The sequence below is a fragment of the Pteropus alecto genome, unplaced genomic scaffold (assembly GCF_000325575.1).
Source record: "Pteropus alecto unplaced genomic scaffold, ASM32557v1 scaffold91, whole genome shotgun sequence".
Lineage (NCBI taxonomy): Eukaryota > Metazoa > Chordata > Mammalia > Chiroptera > Pteropodidae > Pteropus > Pteropus alecto.
The window spans coordinates 410,007-424,924 of NW_006431910.1; the positions used below are offsets into that span (position 1 = coordinate 410,007).

The window sequence follows — 14,918 nt, forward strand, 5'->3', positions numbered from 1 at the left end:
GTAGGCCACCTTGCTGAATCCTCGGATGAGAGAAAAAGGGCCACAGCCAGGTTCGGCATGGACCACTATATGGTCCCCAAGATGTGCGCAATGCATGCTCCTCCTGAGAACCCCACAATGCCCCCTGTCGATAGGCCCCGCCCTGTGTACGCAGTGTCTCATGTGCTTTAGTTCATTGTTCCTCACCGCCCCGCTGCAAGGCAGGTGATACAATACCCCTACTTAACAGGGGAGAAAACCAAGTCCTGTAGGCATAGTAGCTTTCGCAAGGTCACAGAGCCAGTAAGCGTGGGGGCCTGGATGCAAACATTTTTCCCTTGGATGATCTCTGCCCCAACCAGGACATTGGCACTTGTCGATCCTCAGAAAAATATGCCTCTGGTCAATACTTTCGTCTCCACTTAAAAATGAGGAATCTGAGGTCCAGGGTGACTAAAAGACTAGCAGCTGCTGGAGGCACAGTTCCCAGCCTGGTCTTTTGTCTCCTGAACAAATTCATGTGCCTCTTCCTCCCCGAGGAGGCCGGCTTTTGTTCCACATCCTACCGTTGCCTTTTGCTCCAGAGGGAATGGAATCATTTAGCCAAGATTCAGCCTTGTTTTAATATGCAAACTCAGACATCCAGAGGCAGCTAGAGATTCCCACTTCCATTACTAATTACTTGTTCAGCTCCATTCCGAACGCCCCTCCCCTCAAACACACACACTTTTTGAGGCTCTTTGCCTGCAGAATCTCAGATTTAGCTGTTGAAGCCCCCTTAGAGACTCCTAGACTGAGGTGGTCATTCTACAGATGAGGAAGTGAAAGCTTCAAAGGAGGAGCGATGTGCCCAAGGTTACGGGTGCATCTTAGAGTAGCCCTTCAAGGTCATTTGCTTCCAACTCCAGTATCAATCTCTGCAACACAGCCCCAGACAAAGGGGCTGCTTCACAAGATGGCCTGTCCATCATCAGATGGCCTCCAATTATTGTAAAGATGGCCTTGTGGTGAGCTAAAATATGTCTCCCTTCAACTCTTGCCCAAATTACCTGGTACTGTCCGTCTAAATGAATCTTTGTTTGTGTGATCTGAAGGTTTCTATCTGTCCCCACCTGAAATTTGGTGGGAAGACTTTATTTCACTCCTAAGTCTATTCTGTATGGCTAAAGGCTCTAGGGGACTGCTTTAATGTGGTATTTTTATGAAGCCTCTTTCTAAGCAACTCGAAAGTGTGCGTTTGGGGCATTTGTCTGAGTTAGTAGTGGGTAAAGGGCAGTATTTCTAAAAATAACTGGTGAGAGTCACTAATTCGATGGTCTGCAGGTGACAGTCACCCCAGCGGCAGGGTTCCCGCATCACAGGTGGACTCTCGGTTCACCAGAGCAGGATTTTAAGCAGAGCACTGCATTCCCCAAAGTGCTGGGAGTAGGCACTGTTGTGTATGAATCTGTGAATGGGTGGGTGTATTTGTGATTGAGTGTGGATATTTGAGTGTGTAAGTGTGGGTGTGTGTGTGTGTGACTGAGCACGAGCAGGTGAGTGCATGTGCGTGAGTGTGTCAGTGAATAGATGTGGGTGTATGTGAGTGTATAGGCAGAGATGGTACAAAGACAAATTAAAAATACTGTATCAGTCAGGGTCCCAGCAGGAAACAGATGGCACATGCAAATTGGGTAATTTGAGGAGAGTTTAATAAAGGAATTGTTTCTGAAGTGTGGGCAGGGTAGCGGGAAACCACCAAGGATAGTGCAATGCTTGTGGACAGTAACGGGACACTGGTGACTGCCCAGGTTGAAGGGGCGAGGGCAGGAAGCAGTTATTGGAACCTGGAGACAGAGGATAAGGCAGCCTGATAGGAGCTGTGGCCCAGCCGGGTTCCATCAGAAGCCTAGCGCGGGGCCAGCTGAGGCAGCCCAGGGCAGAGTCAGGGAAGGGGGAAGCACTGATGTCCAGTACACGTCCTAGCAACCTTCATTCACAAAATCACAGCCCTTCATTAACTTTTGGAGCTCTCTAACCCTGTTACATCCCTGGCGAAAGCATGCCCAAGAAAAACACACCTATTTAGAGACATGAGCCATGTTGCAGGCAATTTCTCTTTCTATAGGATACTTTATTTCTACAATTAAGATACAAATACATCCTTAGAGTAATAACTCCAAGCAAAACATATAGACACATAATGACATGCAACCCCCCTTCACTCTTCCCTTCCTGCTGCCCTGCAGGAAGTTAACACATCCCAGGGGTCTGGTCAGTTTCCGGTCAGTTTCTTTCCAGTCCTTTTTCTACATTTACATCTATGCCACATAAAATTCCGAGACTTTAAAGACCTTTAAAAGCCTAACCCTGGACCTCAGATTAAGAGCCCCTAGAATTAAGTGTGCAGAACCATTTTACACCTATTTTTGACAGGATTCACAGCTCACTGCTCCTCCCCCACCCCACCCCCACCCCCAGTAGGCTGAGATTTTGAGACTAGCACAAGATCACACAGCCTAATTAAGACACGCGTCAGGACTCAAATCCAGGGACCTGAACTATAGCCACTGCCTCTAGCACACCTTCCACCATCGCATTACTTGCAAAAAAAAAAAGGCAGTTCTAAGAGATAAACCCAGTAGTGCCTGCTGGCAAGGTGGGAGAGAAGCAAAATGGTGCACTTAGCAATGTCTGATTCTTGCTTCTCCCCTGAGTTCCTAAGACAGCTTTGCTACTAAAAAGCAACACGGTTTTGGATTTCCTGGCTTGGTGTCTGGGACAGAAAACACTTGTTCAGCTGCTAGATGTTCCTCGTGCAGTAGGTGTTTCTGGTGATCGTTTTGCATTGGAAATGTACCCACAGCAGCTTTCGCGAAGCTTTGAAATTTGGCACCTGCTCTGCTTCCATGCAGAAACGTGCAGATCAGCGAGATCTTAGGCCGATTGACAGAGACGGAATCGAAGTGCGCCCTTGGCTTTGATCATTCCTTCCGCAATCTGGGTTTTTCTCCTTCCAAAAGCCAGAGAATGAGTGTTAAAAGCAGCCATTTCCGTCATTTCCACAGAAACACTTGAAGGCCCTCTTCGATGGGGATGGGGCGTATTTGCTGGAATCCTCCCTAATCCATTTGCCACTTCACTTCCTTTAGGGTACAGTGAGGGGGCGAGGCAATTAGAGTGATCCTGAATTTAGACAGCCCTTTATAATTTTCACGTCTGTCATATCCTAAGAACCACCAACATCACGGGTAGAAAAAATCGGCTAATACTCATTGAGTGCTTACCAGTGAGCCAGGGACTTAGCGAGTGCTCTTTGTGGATTATCTCATTGACGCTGAAGAGGGAGAATTTTATGGCTGGAAATCAGAGGCTCAGAGACGTCATCTATGTGCTCAAGGCCACACAGCAAATAATGCTGGAGCTGGAAGCCAAATGCTGGCAGCCTGGCTCCAGAGCCCGTGCTCACAGCCACAAGTATCCTGGGAGGACCGGTACTGTTACCCCCATGTTACAGATGAGGAAACTGAGGCCATAAAAGATTACTCCTTGGAGTAGACAGCTAGTAACCTGGCTCTTAGGTGCATCTTCTAGCTCTACATCCATTGACCTTTCCCTGCCTCATTAAAGATAAATTAATAGCAATACGTTAAAAAAAAAAGATGGACAGCAAACCACTTTTTAAAAGTCTGCCTTTGAGGTTGATTGTGTTCTTAGAATGTGAGTAAACAAATATGGCCCTTCTCTAACAGGAGACACGTCAGCCTGCTCCGGGATGGTGCCCCACCCCCATGCAATGAGTCTGCCAGGAGATATTTTCCTATCAGTTTAATATCAACTGTAAAAGTATACTCTGGTTGGCAAAATTACTTCCCACCAGGCAAAAGCTTTGCTGAGAACACCACCTCCTTCACTTAGAAACCCAAATTCCAGGCCCAAGTTTTCCCTTGCGAGTCCAATCCGGATCCGAAAGTGTGTTGCTGTTTTTCCTGCTGCTGTAACAGTTACGTGTCCTCACTTCAGGAAGGAATTTCCACCCCTCTATGGGATCATTTCTAAACAGATGTCTGAGAGCTTCCAAGGGATTTCTACGTCGTGATAAAAACCCTTCTCCATTCGCAAACATTTATGACTGCCGCCTGCTGCAAATGTCAGCTCAGCGTGGGGAAGCGCTTCTAACGTTTGGAGCTACCCGAAGCTGAAATGGGGCCACTCCTGCAGGTAGTGAGTTCTCTCTCACTGGAGGTAATCAGGCAGTGGCGGGAAACCTCTCGTGGCTAATGTGGGGAGAGGGCTTTGAAGATCTCTCCTAACTTCCAGATTATGTGCTGGCTTTGTGGCTGATACAGGGACGAACGAGACCAATCCCTACGTTGAAGGGATTTTTAATCTAGTAAAATGGTAAACCTGAACCCAAACAACAAAAATGTTTATACCAACAAATATATATTTGTTCTCGTGCTGGGGCGAACCAAGAATCAAGATAAAGCGGAGGTAAAGCAGGGACGGCCAAGCTGTGGGTCAGGCCTTGACACAAACGATCGGGGTGATGCTAGCACATCTCATCCCCTCTGTGGGCCTCAGTTTCCTCCTCTGAAAAATGGGCTGGTTAAGGGTGATCATCTCTAAAGCCCCTTCAGCCTCTAAAAGTCAGAGTCAACACAGGTGGGCGTCTGGGGAAGGGCTTTGGAAAGGCAGGCTGCTGAGGCAGGCACTGTTATTTATAGACCTATCATGCAGGAATGTAGCTAAAACACTGCCCTGCGGAGGCACATCTGACAAATGATTTATTGTGCTAATTGACGTTTGTACTTACTCATTCTTTATCTATTGTCACTTGTGGCACGAGGGAGTGCGTGCGCATACACACACACACACACACGCACACACACACACACTCCCCCACACTTGAAAGTCTCTGGGCACTGCCAGGCCTCAGAATTGTTCCATCCCATCCTGTGTCGGGGGTGGGGTGGGGTGGCCTGTCTGATCATGGAACAGGCGAGGTCACAAGACAGGGAAGCTGAGGCACTTTGGCCTCACAAAGTCGGACAGTCCCCCTGCCCCTCTGCTGTAGCAGAGCTGGGTCCCTAGCAAGCACAGCGGTCACGGAGCGACACAGCCATGGGCAGAACTATGGGGAAGCAGGGAAGCTGTGGGCAGAATGATCGCCCCCACTGCCCCTTCCCACCCTCGGGTCCCCAGCCAGTTCTCCCATTGACCAAGAGACCAGAGGGGAAGGGGGACCGGAATGTCGGCTGTAGAGGGCAGCCTGCAGGGCGCCCAAGGCCAGAGACGGTCACGGGCAGCGGAGAGCAGTCGGCACACCTGTAATTACCCTTCCTGCCAATGTCTGGGCTCAGACGGCCCTCCCAACCCTGGCAGCTCCAGCCCTGCCCGCGCCCCCATCTCCATCCCGGTCCCTTCCCCCTCCGGCTCCGCTCCGCCAGGTGTCAGGCCTCTGCTCCCCCCTCTGATAGTTCTGGCACCATCGGGTCACAGCCATGCTGTGCTTTCCTCAGCTGCTGAGGTGTTTCCACAGGCACCAGCTTAACAAGCTCTTTGCCCACTAAGGCTGCAAGGAACTCTCTTTTTTGGCTCCTCTGCAAGGAAGCAGCAGGAGGTGGGCAGGGACTTTGGATTACAGTAGCCAGGGGCTCCGATTCCAGCTGTGCCCCTTGCAGGCAGAGCAGCCTGCAGAGAGCTGCTGTGCTTCTCTCCAGCCCGTAAAGTCTACAGTGTTGCCTGATGAAAAGTCTACAGTGTTGCCTGATGATAGACAGATAATACTCATTGAAAGCTCTGTGCCAGGCATGGCGCTCAGCCTTCACATGCAGCCCAAACAGCTATTGCCATTATCTCTCCCTTTCAAATTTGGGGAAACTGAGACTCAGAGAAGTAAAGTAATTTAAACTAATTCAAGTGGCAAAGCCAGGCTTCAAGCCCAGGACTGTCTTATTCCAAAGCCTCTAAGCCACCAACTGCCCCACTGGGTCACTGTCGTGGGGCCCAAATGAAATAAAGGGTGTGGAAGCCTCTAGCTTAGTGCCTAGCGGGAGTGTTGGGGTTCTTCCCCATTTCCCCTCCACGGGGGCTGGTCCCCACCAATAGCACCTACTTTCCCCCCCTAGCCAGCTGCCAGGGCTAGGTCGCTCTGTGAGATGTGAGGAATAAACGGAAATGCATGTATTCCTCCAGCAAGCATTTGCTGCGCTGGGCCCTTGGGCAAAGAGACAGTGAGAGCTGGCACGTGGCCAAAAGTCTAAATTATCAAGTGCAATCTGTGTGGCAGGTACTGTCGCAGAGGCCTGGATCCTAGCAGAGACAGGAAACGCGGCCTCGGCTCTGTACTGGGAAACTGGCTCTTTGGGAAAAAAAAGAAACCAAACTCCTGATTTGTAGCGTTTGCCCATGGCTGTGGTGTAAATACGCCACAGTGGACAATTCCAAGGTGCCCGCGTGAAATCACCGCACGTGGAATTGAGAAGAGACCCCCACAGGTGGCTCTGCCAGCTGCGGCCAGGTGGACGAGACCCTGCCGCTCCCGTGCACGTCCATCCTCCAGCCTGCCCTTCAGGGTCTCAGAAACACCGTGACCTTTCCTGGGAGGGGGCTTTCGGGTCCCTCAGCCAGGAAAGCGGCCCCCAGCCCTGGCTTTCTTAGAACACCCTTCACGTCTTGGGTCTAGTGTCACTTCACACAAAGCCTCCCTTGACCCGCCAGCCTAAGTCAAATGTCTTCGCTAGCCAAGCTCTTAGAGGGGTGATCCTTCCTTCCCAGCCCTCAAATCTAACTTCAGCTCTTTGCAGGATGGGTGCGATTAATATTTCTCGCCCTCTCACATGAACAGAGCTGTCGCCGGTGCCTCGGCGGTGCCTAGCACCGTGCCTGGCACAGAGGAGGTGTGCTCTACACAGCCCTTGAATGTTGAAAGAACGAGAGTGCACTGAGCAGGGAGGGCCCTAGTGGATGAACAGGACTTTGCGAGGTGGAAGAGGCGGGGAGGGGCACGGCATATGTCTAGGAAGTGCGGGCAGGAGGTACAGGAAGACAGGTAGTGTGGCTGGCGCGGGAGGTAGAGCTAAGAAGGTGGACCGGGCCGGCCGGGAGAGGCCTTGCCCACCAGGCCACGGTGTGGAATGATGGTGTCGTTCTCAGCAGCCCATCTCCCAGCAGAACCAAGCCGAGAGGCAGGAATCGGAGGATTTGCGGGGTGAGGGCCAGGCACAGTGTAGCTAGCTCAGCAGTTCCCCTTTGCAGATGAGGCTGGAGAGTCTTCCTCCTGACACTTCACGGCTCTGCTATGCTTCCTGTTCGACTCTGAGACCCGCCTTGCAAATGCAAAAGGGGCCCCCAGCTGGAGACCTGAAAGGAATGAGCCAGGACCTTCCAGAAATCAGGCGACAAAAAGAACAGTCTGGAAGGCTGGCTAAGAGTGTGGGCCCTGGAACTGGACCGCCTGGGTGCGAATCCCAGTTTTGCTCGCTTGACTGTTGGTTCTGTGACCTTAGACAAGTTGCTTGACTTCTCTGATCCTGATTCCTCATCTGCAAAACGGGAATCGCAACAGTGCTGAGTTGCACGGGGTTGCACGCAGTAAGCGCTCGATGCACGCTGTGTGTTGTTATTGCTCGTGTTATGACCTCCAGGATGAGAAAGAAAAGGGACGAGCTTTAAGCACCTGCCACATCTGGACCCTGTCTCATCTCACCCGCCTCACCCTCACCTCTCAGTTGAGATGAAAAGCTCAGGGAGGTTGAGCCACGTAGGTCTCCTAGGACTTTCTTAGAGGGTTTATTCCTAGGAATGTAACATCACTGGAATCAGCCTTCTCTCTCTCTCCCTCTAATCTTGAATAACTTCCCAATATTAACCCACTCTTTGTCCTTTGGCAAATAACTTCTCCCTGAGCCTCAGGCTTCCCAACTATAAAATTATGGGTAAATATTGCTGACTGCTGTCACAAACAACCCCCTCATCTCAGTGGCTTAACACAAAGGTTTGTTTCTTGCTCATGGCCCAGTGCATTGTGGGCCATAGGGGTGGGATGCTCCACGCAGTCTTCAGGGGTCTGGGCTGCTGCCATCTATTGGCTCGGTCTCCCCTAGGGCCTGAGTTCTCCCCTGGCTCCTGAGCCACTGGCCGTGAGGAAAGGAAGGTGCTCTGACACACCTCAGCCCGGAGATGGCAGAGCTCACCTCCATCCACATTCCACTGGCAAGAACTAGTCATGGAGCCCAGTTAGCTGCAGAGGGGCTGGGAAACATGGTCCAGCCGTGTGCCAAGAGGGAGGGCAACCCGGCCCCGGGTGATCACCGAGCCCATCTCTGTGGCCCCCACTGGCCACACTGGAGTACAGAGGTCAGGACTCTCGGGTCTTTCTGCCTGCAGTCTGGGCCCTCCCTCCCTGAGCGCCGTCCCTCCCCCACCCCCCAGGAGGAGAACCAGGCCCTGCCAAGCCTCCTCCGAGGAGGGCGAGGACGAGGGCGGGTGGTGGGTGAGATAATGATCTTATCAAGCGTATTGCCTCTTGGAAGGCAGGTGCTGGAGATAAACCAAGTCTGCTTCGGTTTTCCTCTGTTCCCTTCACATCTCTCCCCAAGATAAATTTAGCCAGCCCTCACTTTGAACGGCAGTGCCCGGATGCCGACTTTGCCGTGCTCTGAGTCGATGTCAGAGCATTTTTTCATGGCTGCACCCTAGGGCCAGGAATGCAGACTTGAGCGCAGTCCCAGCCTCTGCCCTGCCTCAAACAGCTGCGACCCACCGTCCCGCCCCTGCCCAGTCTCCATGGGCATCCTTTGCCACATCTCAGACAAGGGCTCTGAGTTCCCCAGTGACGGGAGACAGAGCACAGAATGTAGAAGGGCTTCGAGATCTGGCACCGTGGTGGCCACCGAGCACTCAAAGGCAAGACGGTTCCGGGTTAAGAGAAGAGGCTCGCGCGGGTCAGAACCCCGGCTCAGGGCAATTACCTCTCCGCTGTCTCCTCATCCATACGATGGGTCATGGCGCCTTCTTCCTGAGATTCACTGAGATGTCTGGGTTAAGAGATTTGCCCATTTGTCTGGTGCTCTGTGCATGTATGTGGGTGTGCCGATGGTAATGGTCCATACTAGCCACAGTGGGGACTTCCTGGAGCCTTCCGCCCATCCCAGATGCTTCTTCTGCAAACTTCTTTAAAATCTCCTGAGAGGCCTCCTTGGAGAATCACGTTCTTAGAACTCCTCATCTTTGTAGAATCACATTCTTGGACCTCCTCATCTTTCCAGAAACGACTTCCTTTCTGGGTCCATTCTCTTCTCCTCCTGCTGGTGCAACTCGAGTTCACTCCATTTTGCCTTCATCTCTGACGCTCTCTGCCGCCACCCCCCAGGCTACAACTGAGCATATTTATAAAGACGGTTCCGCATCTTTCCATCTTCCTTTCCTCCGAGTCCTTCCTGACCCTGATAAACCTCTCCAGGCCTGCGCCTCCTGCCCTGTGAAGTGGGGATGGCAAGGGTAGGTGTCCTGGGAGGAAACAGTGGTGGTCTCAAGGGATTATTAACAAAGGTGCTTGCAGGATAGCCAGAAGAGCCGGAACTAAGGAGCCTGGGGAAGGCCCAGGGCTGGTCGCAGGGGAATGCGGCTCCCACCAGGCTGCCGGGGTGGGGTGAGGGGTGGGGAGCAGCCACAGAGCCTGAGAGGTCCAGCTGCAGGACAGGCCACCCTGTGGGCCCTGGGCCTCAGGCAGGAATTCAGCTGCTGTTGGAGACCCAACAGAGAAGAATTGGGAGACTCGTCACCCTGACTCTACTTCCCCCACCCCACCTCCACCCCCTGATCACCTGTGGGTTCCTCCCATTGGCTGAACCCAATTGGACCAGAGGGCAGGGAGCTAGCTGGGTGGACACTATCTCTACAGACCAGGCTCGTGGGCCCTGCAGGGAGTGGGTGCGGAGTGGGTGCAGAGGGGCTGCCCACCTACTGGGTGGGTCCCAGTGTTTACCCCTCTCACCAACAGACCTGCCAGGGGGGCACAAGCACCCCCATGTTATAGTCATAGAAAGCGAAACCCTGAGCACTGAGGCACATAAAAGGCCACACTGCCGGCAGGTGGTGGAGAGGATTAGACTCATTTCTGCCTGACCCCAAAGTTCCACACAGTCAGAGCAGGCGATGGCGGTGGCCAACTGTCTGTGCTTTAAGGTGCCCCTTCCCCAAGCGCGATCTTCCGCCCAGGCCTGTAATCCCTCCGTGATTTATTCACTGGGGCCTGAGCTTTTCCTCCTCCCTGCTGTGCGAACGTCCCTGCGAGGGTCATCACGTCAGTCACGGAACATTTTCAGGGAGGGAGGTTCCCAGACCCCTCTTTGTCCTGGCCAGGCCTTGGGAGTCTGTGGGGACTGGAAAGCAGCCGGCCCCCCCAAAATCCCAACGTCCACCCCGCACAGTCATGGAGCTTTCCGAGCCCTCTGGCTCCGTCACCTCATTCCTCAGCGTGTCCTCGGGGGGCCTCGCATCAGGGGCCCACTGCACAGCTGGGGGGCAGCAGCCCAATAACATTACACATTGCTAAGGTCAGCATTCCACCTGTGATGGGCAGAGCCACGTGGGGAGAAACGCACTGGCTTCAGAAGCCGAAAGACAATGCGGTTTGAGCCCTTCCTACAGGCAAGCCCCTTGACCACCACAGCCATGTGCAGAACCGGGGGGCGCCCGCCTCCCCGTGTTCCCTGAGAAGTAAACGGCATCGTTCATGTCAGTCCCCAGCAGTTCCTGGCGCCCAGCAGCCCAGGCAGAGGAGGTATCGGGGACACAGTCTTCAACATGGGCAAATCTGACCCCGAGTCCCAGCCAGCTGGGTAACCCTGGACAAGTCACTTAGCCCCCTGGAGCACATTTGAAAACTAGAGCAGTCACACCCCTGTCCCACAGGCTTGTCTCGAAGGGGAAGTGAGATGAGGTGTCTGAAAGCGCCTTTTAGACTTCCCTAGAAATAGATTTATTTCTTCAGCAATATGGACAGGCAAACGTCGGCGCTCATTTCGCGGAGCTTCCTGTGTTCCAGGCCCCGTCCCAAACTCCCGTTGCATAAGGGTTCATCCCGTCCTCACGGCAACGCCGGGAAGTAGGAATTCCGTGTCACTCCCACTCACGAATGAGAAAGTCGAGTCTCAGAGAAGTTAAGTGACCGGCCCAAGGTTGCACAGCTGGTCAGTGGCAGAGCCAGGCTGTGAACCCGAGCGAGCAGGCCCAGAGGCCTGCGGACAGGAAAGCACCTGCTGTGAGCCCGCCCAGGATACCCAAGCAAACAGAACTGAAGAAGCACGCAGTTCCCCATCCGCACCCCCCAGCCTGGCTCTAACTTTCACACACATCGGAACCATCAAGGGAAGTTATGCAAAAGGCAGAGTCCTGGCCCCACCCACAGGGATGCTGATTCCGTGGGTTCAGAGTGGAGCCTGACACTCTGCCTTGAACGAGCCCCCAAGATGACGCCTGCGCAAGGGGGTGGGTAACTGCTCAGGAAGGACCGTGCCAGGTGTCCCGCCAAGCCATCGGTCAGGGTTGCTCGGGAAGTGACGGTCGTACGCTCCAGAGGGGACCCTGCAGGCTCAGGCAGGAGCCACACTGGGACCCCCCTTTGCCTCTGGCCCCCAGGTTTGCCAAGTACTACAAGACGGAGAACGGCAGTGAGTACCGCACGCTCCTGAAGGCCTTTGGCATCCGCTTTGACGTCCTGGTGTACGGGAATGTGAGTCCTTGCGCCCGGCAGACGGGTGGATAGGGGAGGAAACCCACACCAGTCCCTGGCCCTGAAGAGGCCCTTGGCTGGTCACGCCTCCAGGCTCCTCACCTGTGCTGTGAAGGGGCGGGGCCTGCTGCTTCACCAAGAACCCTTCCAGCTCCACTGTCTCTCTGGCTGGGAGTCCAAGTTCAGCCCCTGCCCTCACTCTCGCCCTGCTGGACCCCCGCCCACTCACCTCGGTCTTTGTTCATACAGGCTGGCAAGTTCAACATCATCCCCACCATCATCAGCTCTGTGGCAGCCTTCACCTCTGTGGGAGTGGTGAGTTCAGCCCCTCCAGGCTCTGACCCAAGGCCAGTCAGGGAAGGGCCCCCGCTGGCAGGGGTGGGCAGGGCATGACCCAGGTAACCCCGCTTCTGCCTAGAATGAACAGTCCAACCTCTAGCCAGGTGCTGCAGTCTCCCCCACCACCTCCCTGTAGGCTCAGCCCTTGCTTGAATACCTCTAGTCCTGGAGAACTCATTCCCTCTAGCAGCGGCCTGCTCCCGTGCAGGAGGCTCCGCCTGGCACAAAGTTCCTGTCCTTCCCCATGAAGGTGCGGGAGGAGGCTCCAGGCACCTTGACGGAGACAGAGCCCCGCCCCCAGGAACTTAGACCCATCAACCCCTCTGCTTCACCCACCAAGTCTTCTCCCTGCATTTTGCTCTGGGGTCACCCCGGGAGCTGAGGAGGAGGGTCATTCCACGGGGCCCTTGGATATTCTTCTAAGAGGAAAGGTCACGTGTCTCTGGAGGACTCGCGCCAGCCCCCACCTGCTGTCTGCCTGAGCGCCAACCTGCCCATTGCTCAGGCAGCTCAGGGCGTGCCTGCCTCTCCTCTTCCAGGGCACTGTCCTGTGTGACATCATCCTGCTCAACTTCCTCAAGGGGGCTGACCAGTACAAAGCCAAGAAGTTCGAGGAGGTGAGCGGGGTCTTGTGAGAGGTGGCAGCACAGGGCAGGAAGGGCCACTGCCACTGTGACCCTCAGTGGCTCACCTTCCAAAGGGAAGTTCTTGGACCTCAGTACAAATTTGGGGGTGCAGACAAGAGGTGGCTGGGCCAAGAGTAGGCTCTGTGACGATCACGGGGGGCTCCGCGGGTTGTCACTGTCAACATCCCCATGCACTTATCGTCCCCTCTCCATTTCCTGGGCGGGATAAACCTGCTACGGATTGGCTCAGGTTTCTGTTTTCCCTTGAGGTATGTGGATGGGGTCTCAGGATCACACAGACTTGTCGTAGCACCCCTAATGCCTGGGCCGCGGGCGAGGTCTGTCCCATGGGGCCCTTGCCCATAGTCAGAGCTCGATAATGCAGCCTTCCACCTGCAGGTGAATGAGACCACGCTGAAGGTCGCTGCCTCGGCCAACCCAGTGTACCCCAGTGACCAGACCACAGAGGAGAAACAGTCCACAGATTCGGGGGCCTACTCCATTGGCCACTAGGGCCTCAGCCAGGGCCCCATGCTCACCCTTGGACTCCAGGCCCCCCAACAGGGGACCCCACCTGGGCGAGGGGGGATGGGAAGCGGGAGGGGCTCTCATTTCTGCTGCTCACCCAGTACTCTGGCAGGTAGGTAGTGCCGCCTGCTGAGACCTCGATCCTACCTTCACTCCTCACGTCACCCCCGTCTGCTTCCCGGGACCCCCAAGGCAGTAGCACTGAGCAGTCCTCCCCCCTTTCAAAGAATAGAGATCATAATAATAATAACGAGTGGCCACGAGGGCCCGCCAAGAGTGAGGCACTTCACACGTATTATCTCATGTAATCCTTAGAATAATCCTATGAGGTAGATATTAGGTTCCCTGTTTTGAAGATAAACTGAAGCTCAGAGAGACAGTCATTTGCCCAAAGCCACAGAGCCAGGAAGTGAGAGAGCTGAGATTGGAACCCAGGTCTGACTAACTCCTTTGCCCACACCCCACAAAAGAAGGATGAACTAACTCCCCAGGGCGTCAGCCCCTGTTCCTCCAGCCTCCGGCCTCCACCCTGCCCGTCACTGGGTTCTGCTTCATAAAGTATAAGCCCCATGCTGTCCCCAGGAACTCAGTTCCCATCTTAGGGGAGACCAGTGAGACAGTGGTATGGGGTCTCTTTCTCTGGCTCGGGTCCCCAAACAGAAGGAATTTTCCTTACCCCACAGCTCTGTCCCCAAACCAGGGAAGAGGCCATCCTCGTTCTCTTTTGGGGACCCCACGCCTACCCACACGGGAGCCAGATTGAGCCACCCCAGGCGGGACATGATTCCGGACCTGGGGCCCTTTTCTAGGGGTACAGCAGTCCTCTCTTAAAACACTGGTGAAAAGGCTTCAGTGAGACCCTGTGAGCAGCTGGTCAGCCAGGCCCGTTCCCCGGGGACCTAAGAAGTGGGTCAGCCTTCTAATGTTAGAGACGAAAGGGTCTTCTAATATTAGAGACAAGAAACCATCTTGTCTGACTCTCCTATTTACAGATGAGCAAACTGAGGTCAGAAAAAGACCCGGGTCACAGAGTTAGTGGCCCAAAGAGATCCCAAGTGTCCTGGCACCCAGGGAAGGCGGCCAAGACGGGAAGCTGGACGGGCCATTGAGAGGGCATCGGGTCCCGCCCTGCCTCCACTTCCCCCTTCCCCTTCCTGGGCCGTCCTCCAGTGAGAGGCCCAGAAATCTCAACAGGGCAGAGCTCAGAAGCAGATGTAGGTTTTATGAAGCCTGAAGCACATACAACTTGGGGCATCTTTAAAAAAAAATAAATAAATACAAAATTAGGTATTAGCAGGGGCTTGTGTGAGCGAGCAGTCATGAAGGATGATGTTTCACTAGCTCCACGGTAAATCCGCCTCCGGAAAAGCTGAAGCGTGGGCTTGACCGTGAGGTCTTAGCAGAAATGGGCTTAGCTGTAGGTAGAGGGCTGGCCCCTCTACAGAAGGTGCAGGGAGATGGGGTGGGGGCTGCTTTGTGCGTGGTTTGAGAGGATCAAGCAGTGGGCACTTGCAAAGACCCAACCCCAGTGACACCCCTATCCCAGGGGAGAAGGAGTAAGAGTCCCCCATACAAGGCCCATCCTCCCTCCTCCACTCTGCCTCACCCCCAGCTGCATCCTCAGAACTGGGATAACGCCTCCTGAGGGGTGGTCTTGGGAGGGAATCGGGCAGTGTCTGGAGACCTGACCAGCAGAGACTTCAGTGAAAGCAGCACTGCGTTCTCCT

General features: G+C 54.3%; 1 protein-coding gene across 1 annotated transcript in view; it reads left to right on the forward strand.

Moving 5' to 3' along the window:
• The window catches only part of P2RX3 (purinergic receptor P2X 3), a 26,178-nt gene extending 12,891 nt beyond the window's left edge, over nt 1-13,287 (forward strand). The window contains exons 9-12 of the mRNA XM_006905995.3: nt 11,605-11,698; nt 11,948-12,013; nt 12,577-12,654; nt 13,063-13,287. Of these exons, the coding sequence (XP_006906057.1) occupies nt 11,605-11,698; nt 11,948-12,013; nt 12,577-12,654; nt 13,063-13,176 (352 nt within the window). The 3' untranslated portion in view covers nt 13,177-13,287. The remainder of the gene's footprint in view (nt 1-11,604; nt 11,699-11,947; nt 12,014-12,576; nt 12,655-13,062) is intronic.
• The last annotated feature ends 1,631 nt before the right edge of the window (nt 13,288-14,918 follow it).